Source organism: Ambystoma mexicanum, chromosome 8, assembly GCF_040938575.1.
Source record: "Ambystoma mexicanum isolate Mex_15411 chromosome 8, UKY_AmexF1_1, whole genome shotgun sequence".
Taxonomy (NCBI): Eukaryota; Metazoa; Chordata; class Amphibia; order Caudata; family Ambystomatidae; genus Ambystoma; species Ambystoma mexicanum.
The window spans coordinates 1,390,572,557-1,390,588,906 of NC_090929.1; the positions used below are offsets into that span (position 1 = coordinate 1,390,572,557).

The 16,350-nt window shown below is 44.6% G+C and overlaps 1 protein-coding gene across 4 annotated transcripts in view; it reads right to left on the reverse strand.

The window, feature by feature from the left end:
* Positions 1 to 16,350, reverse strand: part of CUTC (cutC copper transporter) — a 435,187-nt gene that overhangs the window by 350,063 nt on the left and 68,774 nt on the right. For all 4 annotated transcript variants that reach the window (XM_069611524.1, XM_069611523.1, XM_069611525.1 and 1 more), the window contains one exon: positions 12,811 to 12,885. In XM_069611524.1, the coding sequence (XP_069467625.1) occupies positions 12,811 to 12,883 (73 nt within the window). In that variant the 5' untranslated portion in view covers positions 12,884 to 12,885. The remainder of the gene's footprint in view (positions 1 to 12,810; positions 12,886 to 16,350) is intronic.

Below are 16,350 nucleotides of genomic sequence, written 5' to 3' on the forward strand. Positions count from 1 at the left end.
TTGGTCCATTCCCCAATGGGAGTCCCATCTGCCTATGAGCCAGGAGAGCTGAGAGGGGCATGATTGGGCCCTTGGAGCCCTGTAGGAACATTGTGGTGTGGCCCAGAGACCCCGGGTCCCAGGGCCCGGGGTCGTGACATCTGCACTCCTGCAGCGTAATGCTCACTGTGTCCAGCTCCAGCTCATCTGCTTCTCGGCAGCTTGAATCTGCAGCATCACCTCTGGATTCCACCGGCAACCTTCAAGAACAAGAACAAGAACAGCATTATCAACTAACACTTAACTGTGAGTAGCAGCTCCAACATCCATCCGCGTATCAGTCCGCGCTCAGTGGCTCACCCATCTCCAGAGCGCTCCGCGGCCTGCAAGAACAAGAACAGCATTAGTGAGGAACAATTACCTGTTGGTAACAGCTTCTTCATCCGTCCGTGCTCGGTGGCTCCACCATCTCCGGAGTGGAGATGTGGAGGCCGGCATCCTGATGCTCCACGACTAGGCCACTGGACACTTCATGAGAGCAAACTAGGCCTACAGGTTAGCATAGGTTTATGTAGAGGCATCTGCAATCTTTGTAGAGGCATTGCAGAGGTTCATATTGATTGCAATCTAAGAGACCTTCCGCCTCTGTCCAGGCCCAAGAGCTCAAGCCCCCAAAGGTGCACCCTATGAGTGGTGTTTAGTGATCTACCACACTCAAAGGGGAGCATCTGGGGAAACGCTGCATGACAAGGTCCCCTACTTCGATTCAGGGGTGCCTAGCAGGTTGATTCTGAAATCCTCTGGGTCACCTGCACAGCCCCCCTCATCATAGTAGGGAACATCCACATGGCGTATATGATAACAACTACTCCACTGAAGAAACCCCTACCATTAAGGAAGATTACACCACCCAAAATCCTCGTGGCTCACTGAAGATAAACCTGCACTGGACCACCAAGCCACATTAACAGTCACAGGGCCAGCAGAACTGGTGTGGCTGGAGATTGGGCCAACCCACAGAGGTATTCTCCAGACCCAAGGGTAAACGCCACAAGGGAACTACCACCCTGTCCCTAAGGGGAGAAAGTGAGCCACTATGTTTCTTTATAACGAAGAAGAAAAATCAGAATTGTAGCACTCCACTCTCTTAAAGTGAATTTATCATATGATAATGATTGGCTATTTATATAGCGCTTACGCTTAAGCGCTGTACTTATAACATATTTACATATTATCTCAGCTGAAGTATTCATTTATCGACCTCAGAAGGATTAAAGGCTGAGTTGGCCTTGCCATGATTCGAACCTGCGATCTGCAGATCATACACAGATCGTACAGCGAGCGCTGTACCCGCTGAGCTTTCTTACTGGATATACCTAGGCCAACCGAAGGAAAATGGGAGAAAGCCAGAAGCAGACAGAGAGTGAGAGCTGCAGGCAACATGAAGGGGCAGGGCAGACTCGTGAAGACCAAGATGGACGTCGTGCCTCTTGTAGCCTCTGTCTCAATGAGCCCACTACCAGGGACCCTGCAGGAAGGAAGCTGCTGCAGCCAATCATGGTGGAGCCCTCCTCTAGAGTCACAGCTGCAACTTGTTGTCTTAATGACTAGACCGCAGGACGAGTCCGGCTACTAGCTCCATACCCTGTCAGTTTATGGGTGTGCTAATGTGACAAAAGGTTTGTCACATTAGCACAAGGATATAATACAGATGTTCCCGTTTGGTAACTACCGCTAGAAGGACAAATCTAATGAAGCATGTGTAAATCTTTTTGATTTTTTTGTTATGATTCAATGGTTCGTCATTGTCAGTATGATATGAAGATTGAAGGTTCTTATGATATACAAACAGTATTTTTGATAAAGTAAAGATTGTGAGAAAGATGCCATATAGTACCAATTTCATATCATGAAGTTAGGGCATGAGTCTGGATCATTACCAATAATGACCCTAAAAATGTAAATATTACAACAGAGTATCTAATAGTATGAACTAAAAATGCTTTCAAATATTTTCCTTTGTAGAAATGATTGAAATGAACATGTTGCCCCTGATGAAGAGTGAATATTACTCGAAACGCTATGGGCTGTTTTGAAAATTAAATCATCTTTTATATCAAAACTGTATTATCAAGTTTGAATGCTTTGGTACATGTGAAATGCTGTTTTTACAAAAATATTTATATTACATTTACCCAAAACTACTTTATTTCACAGCTTGTCCTAGCTTTCCCTCTATAGAAGAACTAAGTTCAAGCTTTCTAAATAACATAAAAGCTTAGGCTGTTGTTGACAGTGTGCAGGGGACGTGTGTTTCCTAATTCTATGACAAGACCGGAGGCAAGCATTATGCTTAATCTTCTTTAATTACTGCTAACAACAGCTTTTTAAATCTTTCTTTGTTTTCATATATAACACTTTCTTTTTATTTTTTATAACTCGTATAAACAGAGAAAATAAAAAATGAAAACATCATCGTCTTAACATGACAAAACTACATTTCCCATGAGGCTTCTCTGCCCGGTAGTCCCACAGCCTCTCTTTCACTGTCCTTCCTGCTATAAGTCCCCGTTTCCCTGGGTCCCTTCCTCTTCTTTTTTGCTGCAGCCACAGATAAGTGACGTTTATTATGGATAGTGCTTGATTATACTATCTTTGTCTGTTGAAACGTTTCAAGAATGGACTTTACTTATTCTTAATTGTGCGTGCGTGTAACTAACAAGCGGCAAAGCGTTCGAGCGAAGCTTTATATGCACTGACCTCGCGAGTAGCATAGCGTATTTCAGAGCGGCCGCCTGCCGAGCCCGCGAGTGATCTGACACTCGCTTTAGGGCTCAGGCAGCTGGCCGCACGACAATGCATCTAACGTTGATGGAGCTTGTGTAATACGCGGAGTAAACCCAACTGACCTTAGAACAAGGTGAAGCGCGCGCATGCGCATCGGCTTACAATCTCCTCAGTGGAACGTTTTCTTGCTCGGAGAAAACGTACAGCCAGTCCTTCGCCCTTATTTCGTTCCTAGGAATGCGAATTTTGCTATTTTCTTAGCGGTTCGCCCTAGCACAGCAGAGGTATCCCAGATTTAAAAAAAAGAAAAGATAATAATAATAAATAATTTCAGTGACCATTGTAGAGGAGCTACGTCTTTAACCCACTAGTTTCCTCTGTACCGCACATACAATTACTATGGCATACAGCATGGGAAATGAGGCTTGGAGTGAAGGGAGCGAAGGAGGACTGGACCAGGAAGCAGAATGCATGGAGGAAGATATAGACCTCTCCCAAAGCTTCAAGAGAGTGCTAGGCGACTCATTAGTTCAAGCCGTAGCACTGGGAGTTAAGCCTCTACAAGACAGGCTATTAGTCCTGGAAGAGATGCTGAGCAGAAAAGCTGGCACGCTTGATGATCCCGGAGAAGGAACCTCCACACAAAATCCTCTGCATAAAGGTGAGAAGGGGAAGAAAGTGGCCCGGAAGAGGAAACACTCTTCCACTCCCCCGGGCGAAAGTACAGGGAAGGATGAATCCCTAGAGGTGGCTGATGCATTCAACAGGCTTAAAAGTGCCTTCCTGACGAAGACAGCCCTGCCCAACCTCATACCCCCTTACCCCAGGGGCGAAAAATATAGGGGATGCCTATTCATCATCCTCAGAGCACTCAGATCAAGAACAGCCAGAGGAGGATGATCAAAGCATAAGCAAAGTAAGCGTGGTCTCGCAAAAGAGTGCAGGCGAGCCTAAAGCCAGCAGTGTGGAGGCCCTTCTGGATGAAGAGGACATATCAGACATGTTCGACCCGGACACCATAAGGCACCCCAGATCGACAGACTGGACGCCTTCTCCAAGAGTAACCCTTTACATGGCCCAAAAAATGAGGAAGCCTATGGAAAAAGACATTAGATTCAGACTCAAAGCTGAGTGTCCGAGGCCAGAGCTGACTGGGAAAGTCGCAGATACACCCGAACTCGACGCAAAGATGTTAACCTTCATTACGAAGGCAGGGAAAGACACCAGGAAAGGTATGGATAGGGCATGGAAAACATGCCAAGACAAGCTGCTAGACATAGCCGGCCCTATAGCAAACATAATGGACCTGGCCGAAAGGGCCAGAGATACAGGGGAGCCAGCCGACCCATCCATCCTAGCAAACTGGGCGCAGAGGGCAGTCTGCATGCTAGGCAATGCAAACTGCGCCATATCTTCAGAACGACGCAGATCAGCCCTATTGAAAATTGATAACAAACTTGGGGACTTAGCGTCCTATGAAGCCGGGGAAAGCGCCCAAGGTCTCCTGTTCGGTGATACATTCGTTAAGGAGATGAACAGATTTGTCGGTACATATACGGCGCTGGAGAAAGCGCAGGCCTCCATCAGGAAGGTGTTTCTGGGAAGAGTTTTTTCAGGGGCCGGTCGATATAGAGGCCGCTCGACCGGCCGCTTCAATAACAGAAGAGCGCAAGGCCCCAGAGCCCAATATTGGGAGACCCGACAACAAGACGCCTTCTTCCCGAACAGAGGACGAGGCTCGCGGGGACGTCGGGGACGCGGATATTACCGACACCAGAACAACAATACAGGTGAGAGAATGCGCAGCGACCTATCCTCCTGTGGGGGGCAGGACAACGCTCTATGTGCACAGCTGGCGCAAGTTATCGTCAGATGCGTGGTTCCTTCAGACCGTACAAGGCTTTATACTAGAGTTCATAGATCACCCAGTGCAGAATCGGCCTCCTCACAGAATTCAAAAGACGCAAACAGAAGAAGCGCTATTAGGAGCAGAGATCCAAGCTTTAGCGCAGAAAAACGCGATAGAGAGGGCGACCGAGAGCGCCCATTCCTTCCTGAGCAATATTTTCCTAGTACATCGCAAGGACAAAGTTCGTCCAGTGATCAATCTGAAGGAGCTCAACAGCTGGTTAGTGTACAAACACTTCAAGATGGAAGGGATCCATCTACTAGGAGACTTGCTCAGGAAGGGAGATTGGCTAGCGCGCCTGGACCTGAAAGACGCATATCTCACCGTGCCCATAGTAGCGCCTTTCCGACACTTCCTAAGATTCAGATGGGGAAGCGAGCTCTGGCAATTCAAATGCCTGCCGTTCGGTCTAGCATCCGCATCATGGGCGTTCACCAAGCTCATGAGGCCCATTGCGACAGCACTTCGAGAACAAGGATGTCGGATGATCGTCTACTTAGACGGCATCCTTTTCATGGCCGAAGACAAAGACCGCTTACAAAAACAGGTCCACTGGGCGATAGAGCTGATCGCCAATCTGGGATTCCTGGTGAACAGAGACAAATCAGAGCTAGCGCCAACCAGGCGTCTAGAATTCTTAGGCTTCACCATAGATACAAAGAAAGCTACATTGGAGTTGCCAACTCAGAAAATGAAGGCTATCAAGAAAGATCTGAGGACAGCGCTCAAGAAGCCGCTGATCTCTCTTCGTTATCTAGCCAGGATAGTAGGACTTTTGGCAGCATCCATACAAGCAGTATTTCCCGGGCCGTTACATTATCGAGCTCTTCAGAGGCTGAAGATCAAATACCTAAGGAAAGGCTGGAGATAACATCGACTAGTGCCCTTAGACGAAGAAAGCAAGTCCGAGCTCATCTGGTGGCTCCACAATATGGAAGCCTGGAACGGCCGCGCCATTTTCGGCGACGTACCAGAGTTGGTTATAGAGTCAGATGCCAGCAAGTCCGGCTGGGGGGGCGCGATGTGGCGAGATAGAGACAGGACGAAGATGGTCAAAAGAAGAATTAGAACTTCATATCAATTGTCTAGAGTTACTAGCGGGATCTTTCGCAGCGAAAGCATTTACCAGGGACAAAACACACTGCAGCATACTTCTCAGGATGGACAATATATCTACAGTAAGATATATCAACAAACTGGGAGGTACCAGGTCCAAGATGTTAGCGGAATTAGCGAAAGATTTCTGGCACGACTGCCTACAGAGACAGATCACAGTGAAGGCAGAGTATCTCCCAGGGGACCTGAATTCAGTGGCGGACTGGAACTCCCGACACCTAGTGGATTACAGCGACTTTAAACTACACAGGGACATATTCGAGAGACTGGAAGCGAAATGGGGCCCCCTGCACACAGACCTGTTCGCCTTGAGACTGAACACTCAACGGGCGAACTACTTCAGCTAGAGGCTAGACCCGGAAGCACAAGGCACCGACGCGTTCATGCATCATTGGGGGGTCTCAGAAGCACTACGCTTTTCCCCCCTTCGCGATGCTGGCGAGGGTACTAGCAAAAGTGCGCAGAGACGAGGTGCAGATAGTGATAGTGACGCCAGAGTGGAAGTCGCAAGCTTGGTTTCCAGTTCTGATGGAACTTTCTACCGATTATCCACAGAAGATTGCATACAGACCAGACTTGCTGGTCGATCCAGCAGGAGTTCCTCATCCTCTGATAGAGAATCAATCCTTGTCACTGATAGTGTGCAGAATTTCAGGCATAGATGGCGATTGCCAGGCCTTTCAGAAGACGCTACAAGACTTATCAATCTATCATGGGCCCCATCTACGATCAGGAGCTATAATTCCGCATGGCAAACCTGGGACCTATGGTGCAGGAGGAGGAGTATATCTCCCATTTCAGCACCTGTAGTGCAAGTAGTGAATTTCCTAGCCAGCCTCCCTTCAGCAGGTAGAGCTTTCAGGACCATAGGGGTATATAGGTCAGCAATCTCCGCAGGGCACGAGTTAGTGGACGGGGCACCAATAGGGGAACACCCGGCGGTGTCCCGATTGCTGAAAGGTGTGAAGATGAGCAAACCTCCCGGACCCAAGTACTCATCACTGTGGGATACATCTGTTCGAGCAATGGCCTAGTAACAACTCTCTAACAGGAAAGCAACTTTCAGGCAAATTAGCTACACTCCTTTGCCTAGTGTCTTGTAGAAGAGTTTCAGACTTTAAAGCACTCGAAATAGACAGAAAGATGTATTACCCAAAAAGGATAGCCTTTACCATAGCACAGCGTACAAAAACCAATTCTAAAGTGATCTCATACCCATATTGGCCGAATAATGAGAAATTGTGTGTGGCAAATTGCAAAAAGTGTTATGAAGCAGCGACAGCAGCGGTTAGACCACAAAGAGTGAAACAATTGCCTATAGCGCGTATAAAACCATACAAAGCTGTCACATCAGCTACTGTAGCTAGATGGGTGAAGGAAATAATGGAATTGGCAGGTATAGACACGTCTAAATTTGGGGCTCATTCTACCAGGGGAGCAATGGCTTCACGGGAGTTTGCAGTAGGAGTTCCGCTGCAAGAGATCATGAAAGCAGCAGACTGGTCGAGCGACTCAGTCTTTAAGACTTTTTATTTCAAACCAGTATCCAACATAGCAGCTGCTGTGGTAGAAAGCTTTGAACAAGCATAATGCTCGCCTCCGGTCTTGTCATAGAATAAAGATTGCCCATGCGACTAGCGCAGGAAGTCTTGATTCTATTAAAGACACGGAGGCGAGCATTATCCCACCCTATGGAATACAGCGATGGGTGTTATGTTATGATCTGTAACGGTTTCAAAGATGTGCACGTAAAGACTTGATTATGATATGTGACGAACTGTATTCCCCTTCCCTAACATGCGCATTTCTCTTTTTGCGTAGGAGAGGATCAAAAGAGTAACAGAGATTAGTGTATGGAAGGCAGCAGTCCTGCGAATTTAGAGCACGACAAAGCTATCTAGGATAGAAAAGACAATTTCTGTTTGGAGTTACGATAATTCAGTTGGATTTTAGACTTTGTTCAGTTAATCGGTGCGCTGCAAAAGAAGAGGAAGGGACCCAGGGAAACGGGGACTTATAGCAGGAAGGATTGCCGGATTGGACAGTGAAAGAGAGGCTGTGGGACTACCAGGCAGAGAAGCCTCAATGGAAATGTAGTTTTGTCATATTAAGACGATGATGTTTTCATTTTTTCTTTTCTCTGTTTATACGAGTTCTAAAAAATAAAAAAAAAAGAGTTATATATGAAAACAAAGAAAGATTTAAAAAGCTGTGGTTAGCAGTAATTAAAGAAGATTAAGCATAATGCTCGCCACCGTGTCTTTAATAGATTCAAGACTTCCTGCGCTAGTCGCATGGGCAATCTTTATTGGGAAACTTTCTCCTTTGTTATTTATCCCCAGCTTAGATGCCAAGGCTGAGATTTTTCTCCCCTGCATCTAAAGCTATCTCTAATGTTTAAACCGATTACCCTTCACCGTACACACGGAACAATTCTACATTTACCTTCCACTAGGTGTGCATAGTGTCCTCAGTCACTTTTCTAGTGTCCAAAGGTCAAGCAGCTCCTTTGGGTACCAAGATAGGTTGTGGGTACCTCACTCAGAACTACAGTACCTGTCTTCACTCCACTTTGAGTTATTCTTCCATACAGAACAATGGGTGCGATGGACCGGCCTTTGAGTGACTGAGCGGAGTACTGGTTCTGATGCTGCAGTTTCTCTAATGTTCAAACTAGGATGAGTGTTAAAGAAAGCGCACAAGATTCATTGGCTGCCAAAACCTTGGACTTGGAGTTCACCAACAGCAGCACTGGTCTATGGTTTGTCAGACTTTTCTTTTAGTGGAAACAACGAGGTACTGCAGGAGAAAGGAGAAACTCTTGGTGCTGGGGTATGGCGTGTAGTAGTGCTGTTTGCAGTCGATACAGTTCCAAGCAGATGCAGTTATCTGCCATTGGTCAAAACTAAGGTGAGAAACGTACTCATCAGAATCCAAAAGCTTCTTGTAAATTTCTTACTTGATTCTTAGGTTCTGTAATGCTAGCCCTTGGTCTGTATAAGTAACTGGTACACAGAGTTCCTAAGATACTGCCACTACATGTCTGATCGCCATAAGGATGAGCACAGGTCACCTTCTGGGAACAGGGATTCCTCTAGGACCAGCTGTTCCGGCTGAGGTAGGGGAAGGGATGTCCATCCCATCAGTTGCCGCTGATCTGATCGCTTGAGAAGCCAGTTGTCTGTCAGCAAGAGAGCTTTTTCACAGTCTTCTTCAGGCTGGCGTGGTCTTATTGTACTTTGAGTCTCATCCAAAGGTTAGACAAGATAATGGAGCAGATGCCCAGATAATTTAGGAATACTGTGTTCCGAGTGCCTACTCTGCATCCATTCAGGAGGTTGCATCCATTCAAACATTTGGCAGTCAATGATTGCTGATGGTTGCTGCATTCATTCTTTCCAGTTCTACTTCCTGGGCAAACTATCATGATGTTGATTCCACTCTGGAATCCCAGACAGCATATATGTTTCTGGACATATCTCGTCTTGGCTTCTTATGTCCTTGCCCTTTGAGGCAGGCAGAGGCTATGAGCCTACATGGTCTAATACATTTTCTATTTCTCAAAGGAGAACAAGGCTCCTGCTATGTGGTACTCACTGCCTATTCCACTACCATCTCAGTGCCAGTTCCAAAAGAGTCTGAAGAGCTTTCTCTTTGATAAAGGTAAAGCCTAAGAAACTACTAACCTAACAGCTTTCGCTCTTTATAAATGTCTCGGTCTGTCTTGCCAGCGCTCTGAGGCCTCTGGGTTTGAGGTGCTATACAAAAAATAAGTAGACGGGTAGATAGTTTAGCTGGCAAATGCAACCAGACCTTAACACAGGAGCAGCCTGTAAAACTACTTGCAGGATCAACACGGCTAAATACCACTGTTTGGAATGCAGAAAAACTGCCACCAGCCAGGTCAGCAGACCAAAAACTGTCCTAGGATACTCACACAGCAAGCAGGGTATCTTTGGAACACCCTAACCTTTGGAAGCCAAAGTCTTCTCGGGCATATCACACAGTTATGTCCTTGATGAGTCCTCAGATTAGGACCCATCAGGGAAGTGGGGTCAGTAAATTAGTCAGGAAAGTACAGGGCCTCTCGCTGGTAGTAGTGTGTCACTTTTACCTTCAGAAGCACGTGGCATTCCTGCCACTCTGAGGTGCTGCGGAACACTGCATGTGGATCTGCATTCCACAGAAATCTGGGATTTTACTCTGAGCGGAATTACCAGCTAACTGGGATATGTCCATAAATTGCAGGCTCCACTTCAGGCCAGGAGCAATCTGCAAACGTGCAACCTTTTGTGAAGGCATGTTGAGCTTCACAAATGGTAATTCCAGTATTGTGGCATGTGGAGCAGTGCACGCAGATTCGGGCAAGCGTGCAGCAGAAGGTCCAGTGGCACCATAAATCGTTTCTCCATAATTTGCCCTGAGTATAGGGCACAGTGGGGGGGGGGAGACTGTTTCCAGTGCTCCTTTGCGGGGCATCACAGCATAGAATCCCCAATCTGCATTCGTGGGGAGAGGATTCAGATGAATCTTTTAAGAACAGCCCTAACAGGGGAAGCGATTGGGATATCCTCACTGCATTCACCTTTTTGATGCTAGTGTCTGCTGCAAATCAGTGCCTTAAATTGGCCAGCCTTAGGCCAAATCTAAATATTGTATGCCAAGCAAGGGTTTTTAGTAAATATTTAGAAAGGTTTTCTAAAATATCTGCTGACAATCTGTAGAAAAAGTATGTCTTTATTTTGAAATTAGTAGCCCAGAAAGCTAATGTAGCCTATTGTGAGCGCAAGTATTAATAATTCAGAAATATTCATATGTTTATTTATTTTATTGCTTATTTATAATGCGCTTAATACCAACGAGTGGTTTTTAAGCGTAGGATTCGAACCTGTGTTCACCGCGTTGTCTTGCGTCCAAGTCAAACGTTTTGCCCCTGAGCTGTCCTTCCTCCCCGTTAGAATAAAGTGTTCAGTTGAAGACTCTGTTCTTGACTCATTTTGTTTAATTTCGTCTTCTTTAACTTTAGCTCACATCCATACAGATAAGTACTGTATAACTTTTCGGGCACTGACAATTCAGCTCCAGTAGACCGACTTACTTATTTTAAAGCTTCTTCAAGTCCACAAGACATCTATCAGCACAGACAGCATTGCTCTAAATTAATGTTTAGGGTTTACCAAATAAGACACACTGCAGGTAAATAGACCACACTTACCTTTTTTACATAAGATTTTTCACCTTAGCACAACAAGGATATAATACAAATGTTCCTGTTTGGTAACTACCGTTAGAAGGATAAATATAATGAAGCATGTGTAAATCTTTTTGATTTTTTTTGTTATGATTCAATGGTTCGTCATTGTCAGTATGATATGAAGATTGAAGGTTCTTATGATATACAAACAGTATTTTTGATAAAATCATGTGGTACACTTCAAAGTGAAGATTGTGAGAAAGATGCCATATAGTATCAATTTCATATCATGAAGTTAGGGCATGAGTCTGGATCATTACCAATAATGACCCTAAAAATGTAAATAATGCAAGAGTATCTAATAGTATGAACTAAAAATGCGTTCAAATATTTTCCTTTGTAGAAATTATTGAAATAAACATTTTGCCCCTGATGAAGAGTGAATATTACTCGAAACGCGTTGGGCTGTTTTGAAAGTTAAAACATCTTTTATATCAAAACTGTATTGTCAAGTTTTAATGCTTTGGTACATGTGAAATGCAATGTTTTACAAAAACATTTATATGAAATTTAGCCAAAAGTACTTTATTTCACAGCTCGTCCTAGCTCTCCCTCTGTAGTGTAGGAGAACTAAGTTCAAGCTCTCGAAATAACATAAAAGCTTAGGCTGTTGTTGACAGTGTGCAGGGGGCGTAGGTTTCCTCATTGGGAACCATTCTTCTTTGACCTTTGGACACTGCCATGAACCTGAATGATAGGGTCCCCATCTCAAAACACTAAAATACTCTTTCCATTAAATGTTTACTACTTGTAACCTGCAGAGCATATATTTGCCATCACAGAAGATAAATTACTGTTTTCATACAACTTGTGAAGACATTTAATTTCTGAATCATCCAATTACCATCCATAGGGCCTCATCACGAGTTGGGCATTAACGTTGGCGGTATTACCGCCGGCAGTATTAGCCCTACCTCCAAACCCCCCGGCGCCGGATCACGGGTTTGGCGGTAATGGAATTCCCCATTCCCTACTGAGCCCATTCGGGAATGCCCCATTCCCCATTGGGCTCAATGGGGAATTTTCACCCGGCGATAATAGCGCACATTTTCAGCACACATTTTCAGTGGATTTCCCCCCAGCTCAGAGATGGGGAGAAATCCGCCGAAGCCCTGATTTTGCAGACCCTTAAATCCAGCGGTAATAGCGCGACCGCCAGATTTAAGGGTTACCGCCAAACTCGTGATGAGGCCCATAGAGTTGCCTTTGGCTCCTCAGCCATGTCTCCCAAAGGGTGAGCCAAGGAAAGCTTGTGCGATCCCCTGGTAGCTACCTGTGCATTAGTCACTCTTCTTCACGAACCCATGGAAGACAGAAACAGTCCGAACAATGCTCACTCGCTCACTCAACACACCCAGGGCAACTGGCAGGTGAAGAAAAACATGTAGAAAACCTTAGTTTGCATTTCTTCGTGTCCCTGCAATCCCATAAATGAGCATGTTAGTCTTCAAACATTTCACAAACGTTATTCATGGGCTTGGGGACATTTCACACACCCGATTAAAAGAGAATCACAGATACTGATAAACTGCCTCATACCGAGTGAAACAAAATCTTATTCCATGTGTGAATGGAATAATGTTATTAAGCAGAGGAAAAAAATCATTTTCCACCACTTCCTTTTTTGTAGGTCTTCCTCCAGCTCCAGTTTGTCCCAATTATTCCCACTGTGTTTCTCTGGAGAGAAGATGTAAAGGTTCAAAAGAGGGGAAGGAAGTGGTACAGAAGATGTAAAGCAAAATGTTTCATCAGTCATCTCCCTTACCTCCTCTCTCTGCATTCACAGCAGACTCCACAGAATCAACACAAACCTCCATCAGAAATCCATCATCTGCCATTCCTATAATAAACACGAAAAAACAAGCAACAATCAAATCCAAGTCTCTCACTGTACATTTAAAAACAACATGAGTCACTAATTGTCACATGCCCTTAGAGCAACTCAAAAATACAGAAAATGCTTGCTGTCCGCTACAACCAACACTTGCTCATAGCAGCAGGCTGTATTTACCAAAGGCTAAACTAGCACATGACGATCAGTGTATATCATTGGCTAGGTGCCAGAAGAGCCTTTACCGTTTACAGTTTCAGTGAAATCAGGGGGCAAAAGGCTGCATGCTACTAGCCAGGCATAAAAGGTCACTCCCCATCACCATTTTACACAAAGAACCCCCTTTCCTAGTCGCCAAGAGTCAATCTTCACCAGCTAATGGCTAGTGGTGACTGTACATTTTGAAAGTGTGCCAAGATAAGACATGCCAAAGGAAAGCTGTAAAAGGGAATCCAGTTTCTCCCACTGCCATCCAGTCAATATCCAAAAGGTAGTGGACCACAGGATAATTAACATTAACACTGTGGGTTACGGCTGCACAGGGAAAGAGCATTCACTGTGGTCAGGCACTGTGGGAAAGAGCAGAAATCAAGCATAGATCATAGGGCACTTCCTTCAGCTTCAGACTTCTGTTAAAAAAAATGGATACAAAACGAATTATGAACTGCAACAATACACTGACCCACAGTATCCATACTCTAGAAGTGGCTGCTTAAAAAACACCAGTCATTTTCTAAAATACTGTGTAAAAGTCATTCCTGGGCACATGTCAGGATTAATTTATTATTAGTTTGCAAATGCCCAGTTTTCGAGTTGACAAAGTAGTGATAAGGAAAATACTAGATTCCAATCCCATAACTCTCTACCGAAAACAACAAAATGTTAAGTACTTTATTACAAGAGCCCCCAGGAAGGTGCACTCTGTTCACAAACTTATCACCTCAACTGACTCTGGCGTTGTTCTCGAACCCGAGTTTGAGAATGACGCTGCAGCGTACATCACAACATCTCCCCTCCAAAGAATAAACAGGGAATGAAAAGAGGGGATGGAAGGGTAGGACGGTGGGAGTGAGGCGGGGGATAAACATAAAAGGATACAGTTAATAATAAACATAGTCACTCTTGAAATTGGGAGAAACTCTCCTGTTCCTCAACAGCATTTGATTGACGGGATCATCACCACTGGTCCATTGTACCCCACATTATCCGTCGACGGTCCTTGACCATGAGTCTGCCCTTGACATCTAAAAAGGCATGTGTCATATTGTTTGCTCTTCTCTGTTTACTGGAAGGCATGACATCATCACATGACCACCTTCTTCATCATCCAAAATCATAGACTTCTCCAACGCTTTCTCCACTCTCTGTGCCTCCCTGAATTTGGACAGTCCTTTTAACACTTTTCTAGGTTCCTTTATACAAACCCAATCTCCTTCCTTGAACTTGCTTTCTCTTGCATGCCTTGTATGATAATAATATTCCTTGTATTTCTTTCACTCTTTTTACAATATCCTCTATGTCTACACTTTTACTGTTCTTTGTTTGCAACCATTGTGGCCTCAACCTATTAGATGCTGCTCTCCCTCTCATCATAACAAATGGTTCTTCTTCCATTGTAGAATGGGGGGTCATTCTATAAGCATTTAGTGCTTCCTTTGGTGTATCTCTCCACTGTAACGAATTAGCCTCAGCCAGTTGTATTATGTTCTTTAGAAATCCATTCATACGTTCTACTAGTCCATTGGCCATGGGATGGTATAGTGAAGTAACCTTATGTTCGATAGCTTGATCCTTTAAGAATGCCTGCATCTCCTCCGACATAAATTGAGCCCCATTGTCGGATAACATTTCTTGAGGATCTCCCTCTCTGCTGAACACATCTTCCATAAATCTCACAATCTTTCCTGTCATCATCGTTCCCCCCATTACTCCCCATTCAACCCACTTTGAAGCGTAATCCAATAACACTACTATATATTTTTTTTTGTGTATCCAATGTCTGAAAGGGTTCTGTAATGTCTATGGCCAGTTTATTTGCACACCATGTTTGGAATTTCTACAGGTCGTAACAGAGTCACATGTGTTCTCTTGCTTGTGTCACTTACAGCACACGCCTGGCAATTCCTTACCAACTCTTCAACTTCATTCTACATTCCTGGCCACCAATAACACTCTCTAATCCTTTTTTTCGTGAGGTTCCTTCCAAGATGGCCTTCATGTGGTAAATCCATGATCCCCTTCCTTAATGTTGCAGATGGAATTGCTCGATCCCCCCTAAAAATACACACAGGATCTTCCACAATCTAATTCTTATTGTGTGCGTATTCTTTTAGGGCATGATGAATCTTCTCCCATCCTTCCTGTACAGCCCGACACAATAATCGTTGTTCAGGGTCCTCGGAAGATGCTCGGGCCCACTCTTCCTTCAAGACCCCTGGTTCAACATGTGCAGTAATGCATTCCATGTCCTTTTCATCTATTTGGTCCTGATCCTGTTCTCCGTTATCCCATGGCAGTATGGAGAAGCAATCCGCAAAGACATTCATTTTTGCAGGCATGTACACTACTCTTACGTTAAATTGCATTATGTCAAGGATCCACCTGCGAATTCTAGGGGAAACTAAGTGTAGATTCTTAGAATTTAAGATGTGTATCAGTGGCTTGTAGTCAGTCTTGATGATTACTAGAAGACCCCATATCAATCCCCTAAAATGCTCCAGAATCCATTTCACTCCTAGGGCTTCCTTTTCTATAGTTGAATAATTCAGCTCTGCCGCCTTCAGTACACACGAAGCAAAGCCCACCGGTGCCATATCAGTCTCCTGAACTTGCTCCAACACTCCACCCAGGACAAAGTTACTGGCGTCAACTGTGATTACATTAGCGGATGTGCTGCTGAACATTCTGAGTGTTGGTGCACCATTTATAGTCCTCTTTATGTTCTCCAGTTCCTTTTGGCACACTTCAGAATACACAAATCTTGTCAACTTTTTCATGAGAGCTCTCATGTCCTGTGTTCTGTCTGCAAAATGTGGTACATATTTTGAATAGTATTCTACTAATCCCAAAAAAAGCACACTTGATCTTTATTGGATGGAGCAGGCATGTGATATTGTTTCGGCCAGACCCCTTTTTGGGCTTATTCCTTCAGAATTTATGATGTGTCCCAAATACGTCACTTCCCTCACTTTAATTCTGCACTTATCAATCCTCAATGTAAGTCCTTTTTCTTCTATGACCTGCAAAACTCCTAAAAGTTTGGCATTGTGTTCCTCTTCCGTCATGGTTGCAATTAAAATGTTGTCCTGAAAGTAGCATACGCCACCGAGGCCCACAAAAAGCTGTTGCATCAACCTTTGAAAAACTGCTACAGCTGATGCTAGTTCAAAAGGCATGTGCCGATATCTGAATGATCCAAGGAGAGTGACAAATGAAGTTAAGTGCTTCGAACTCTCATCTAAAACCACTTGATGG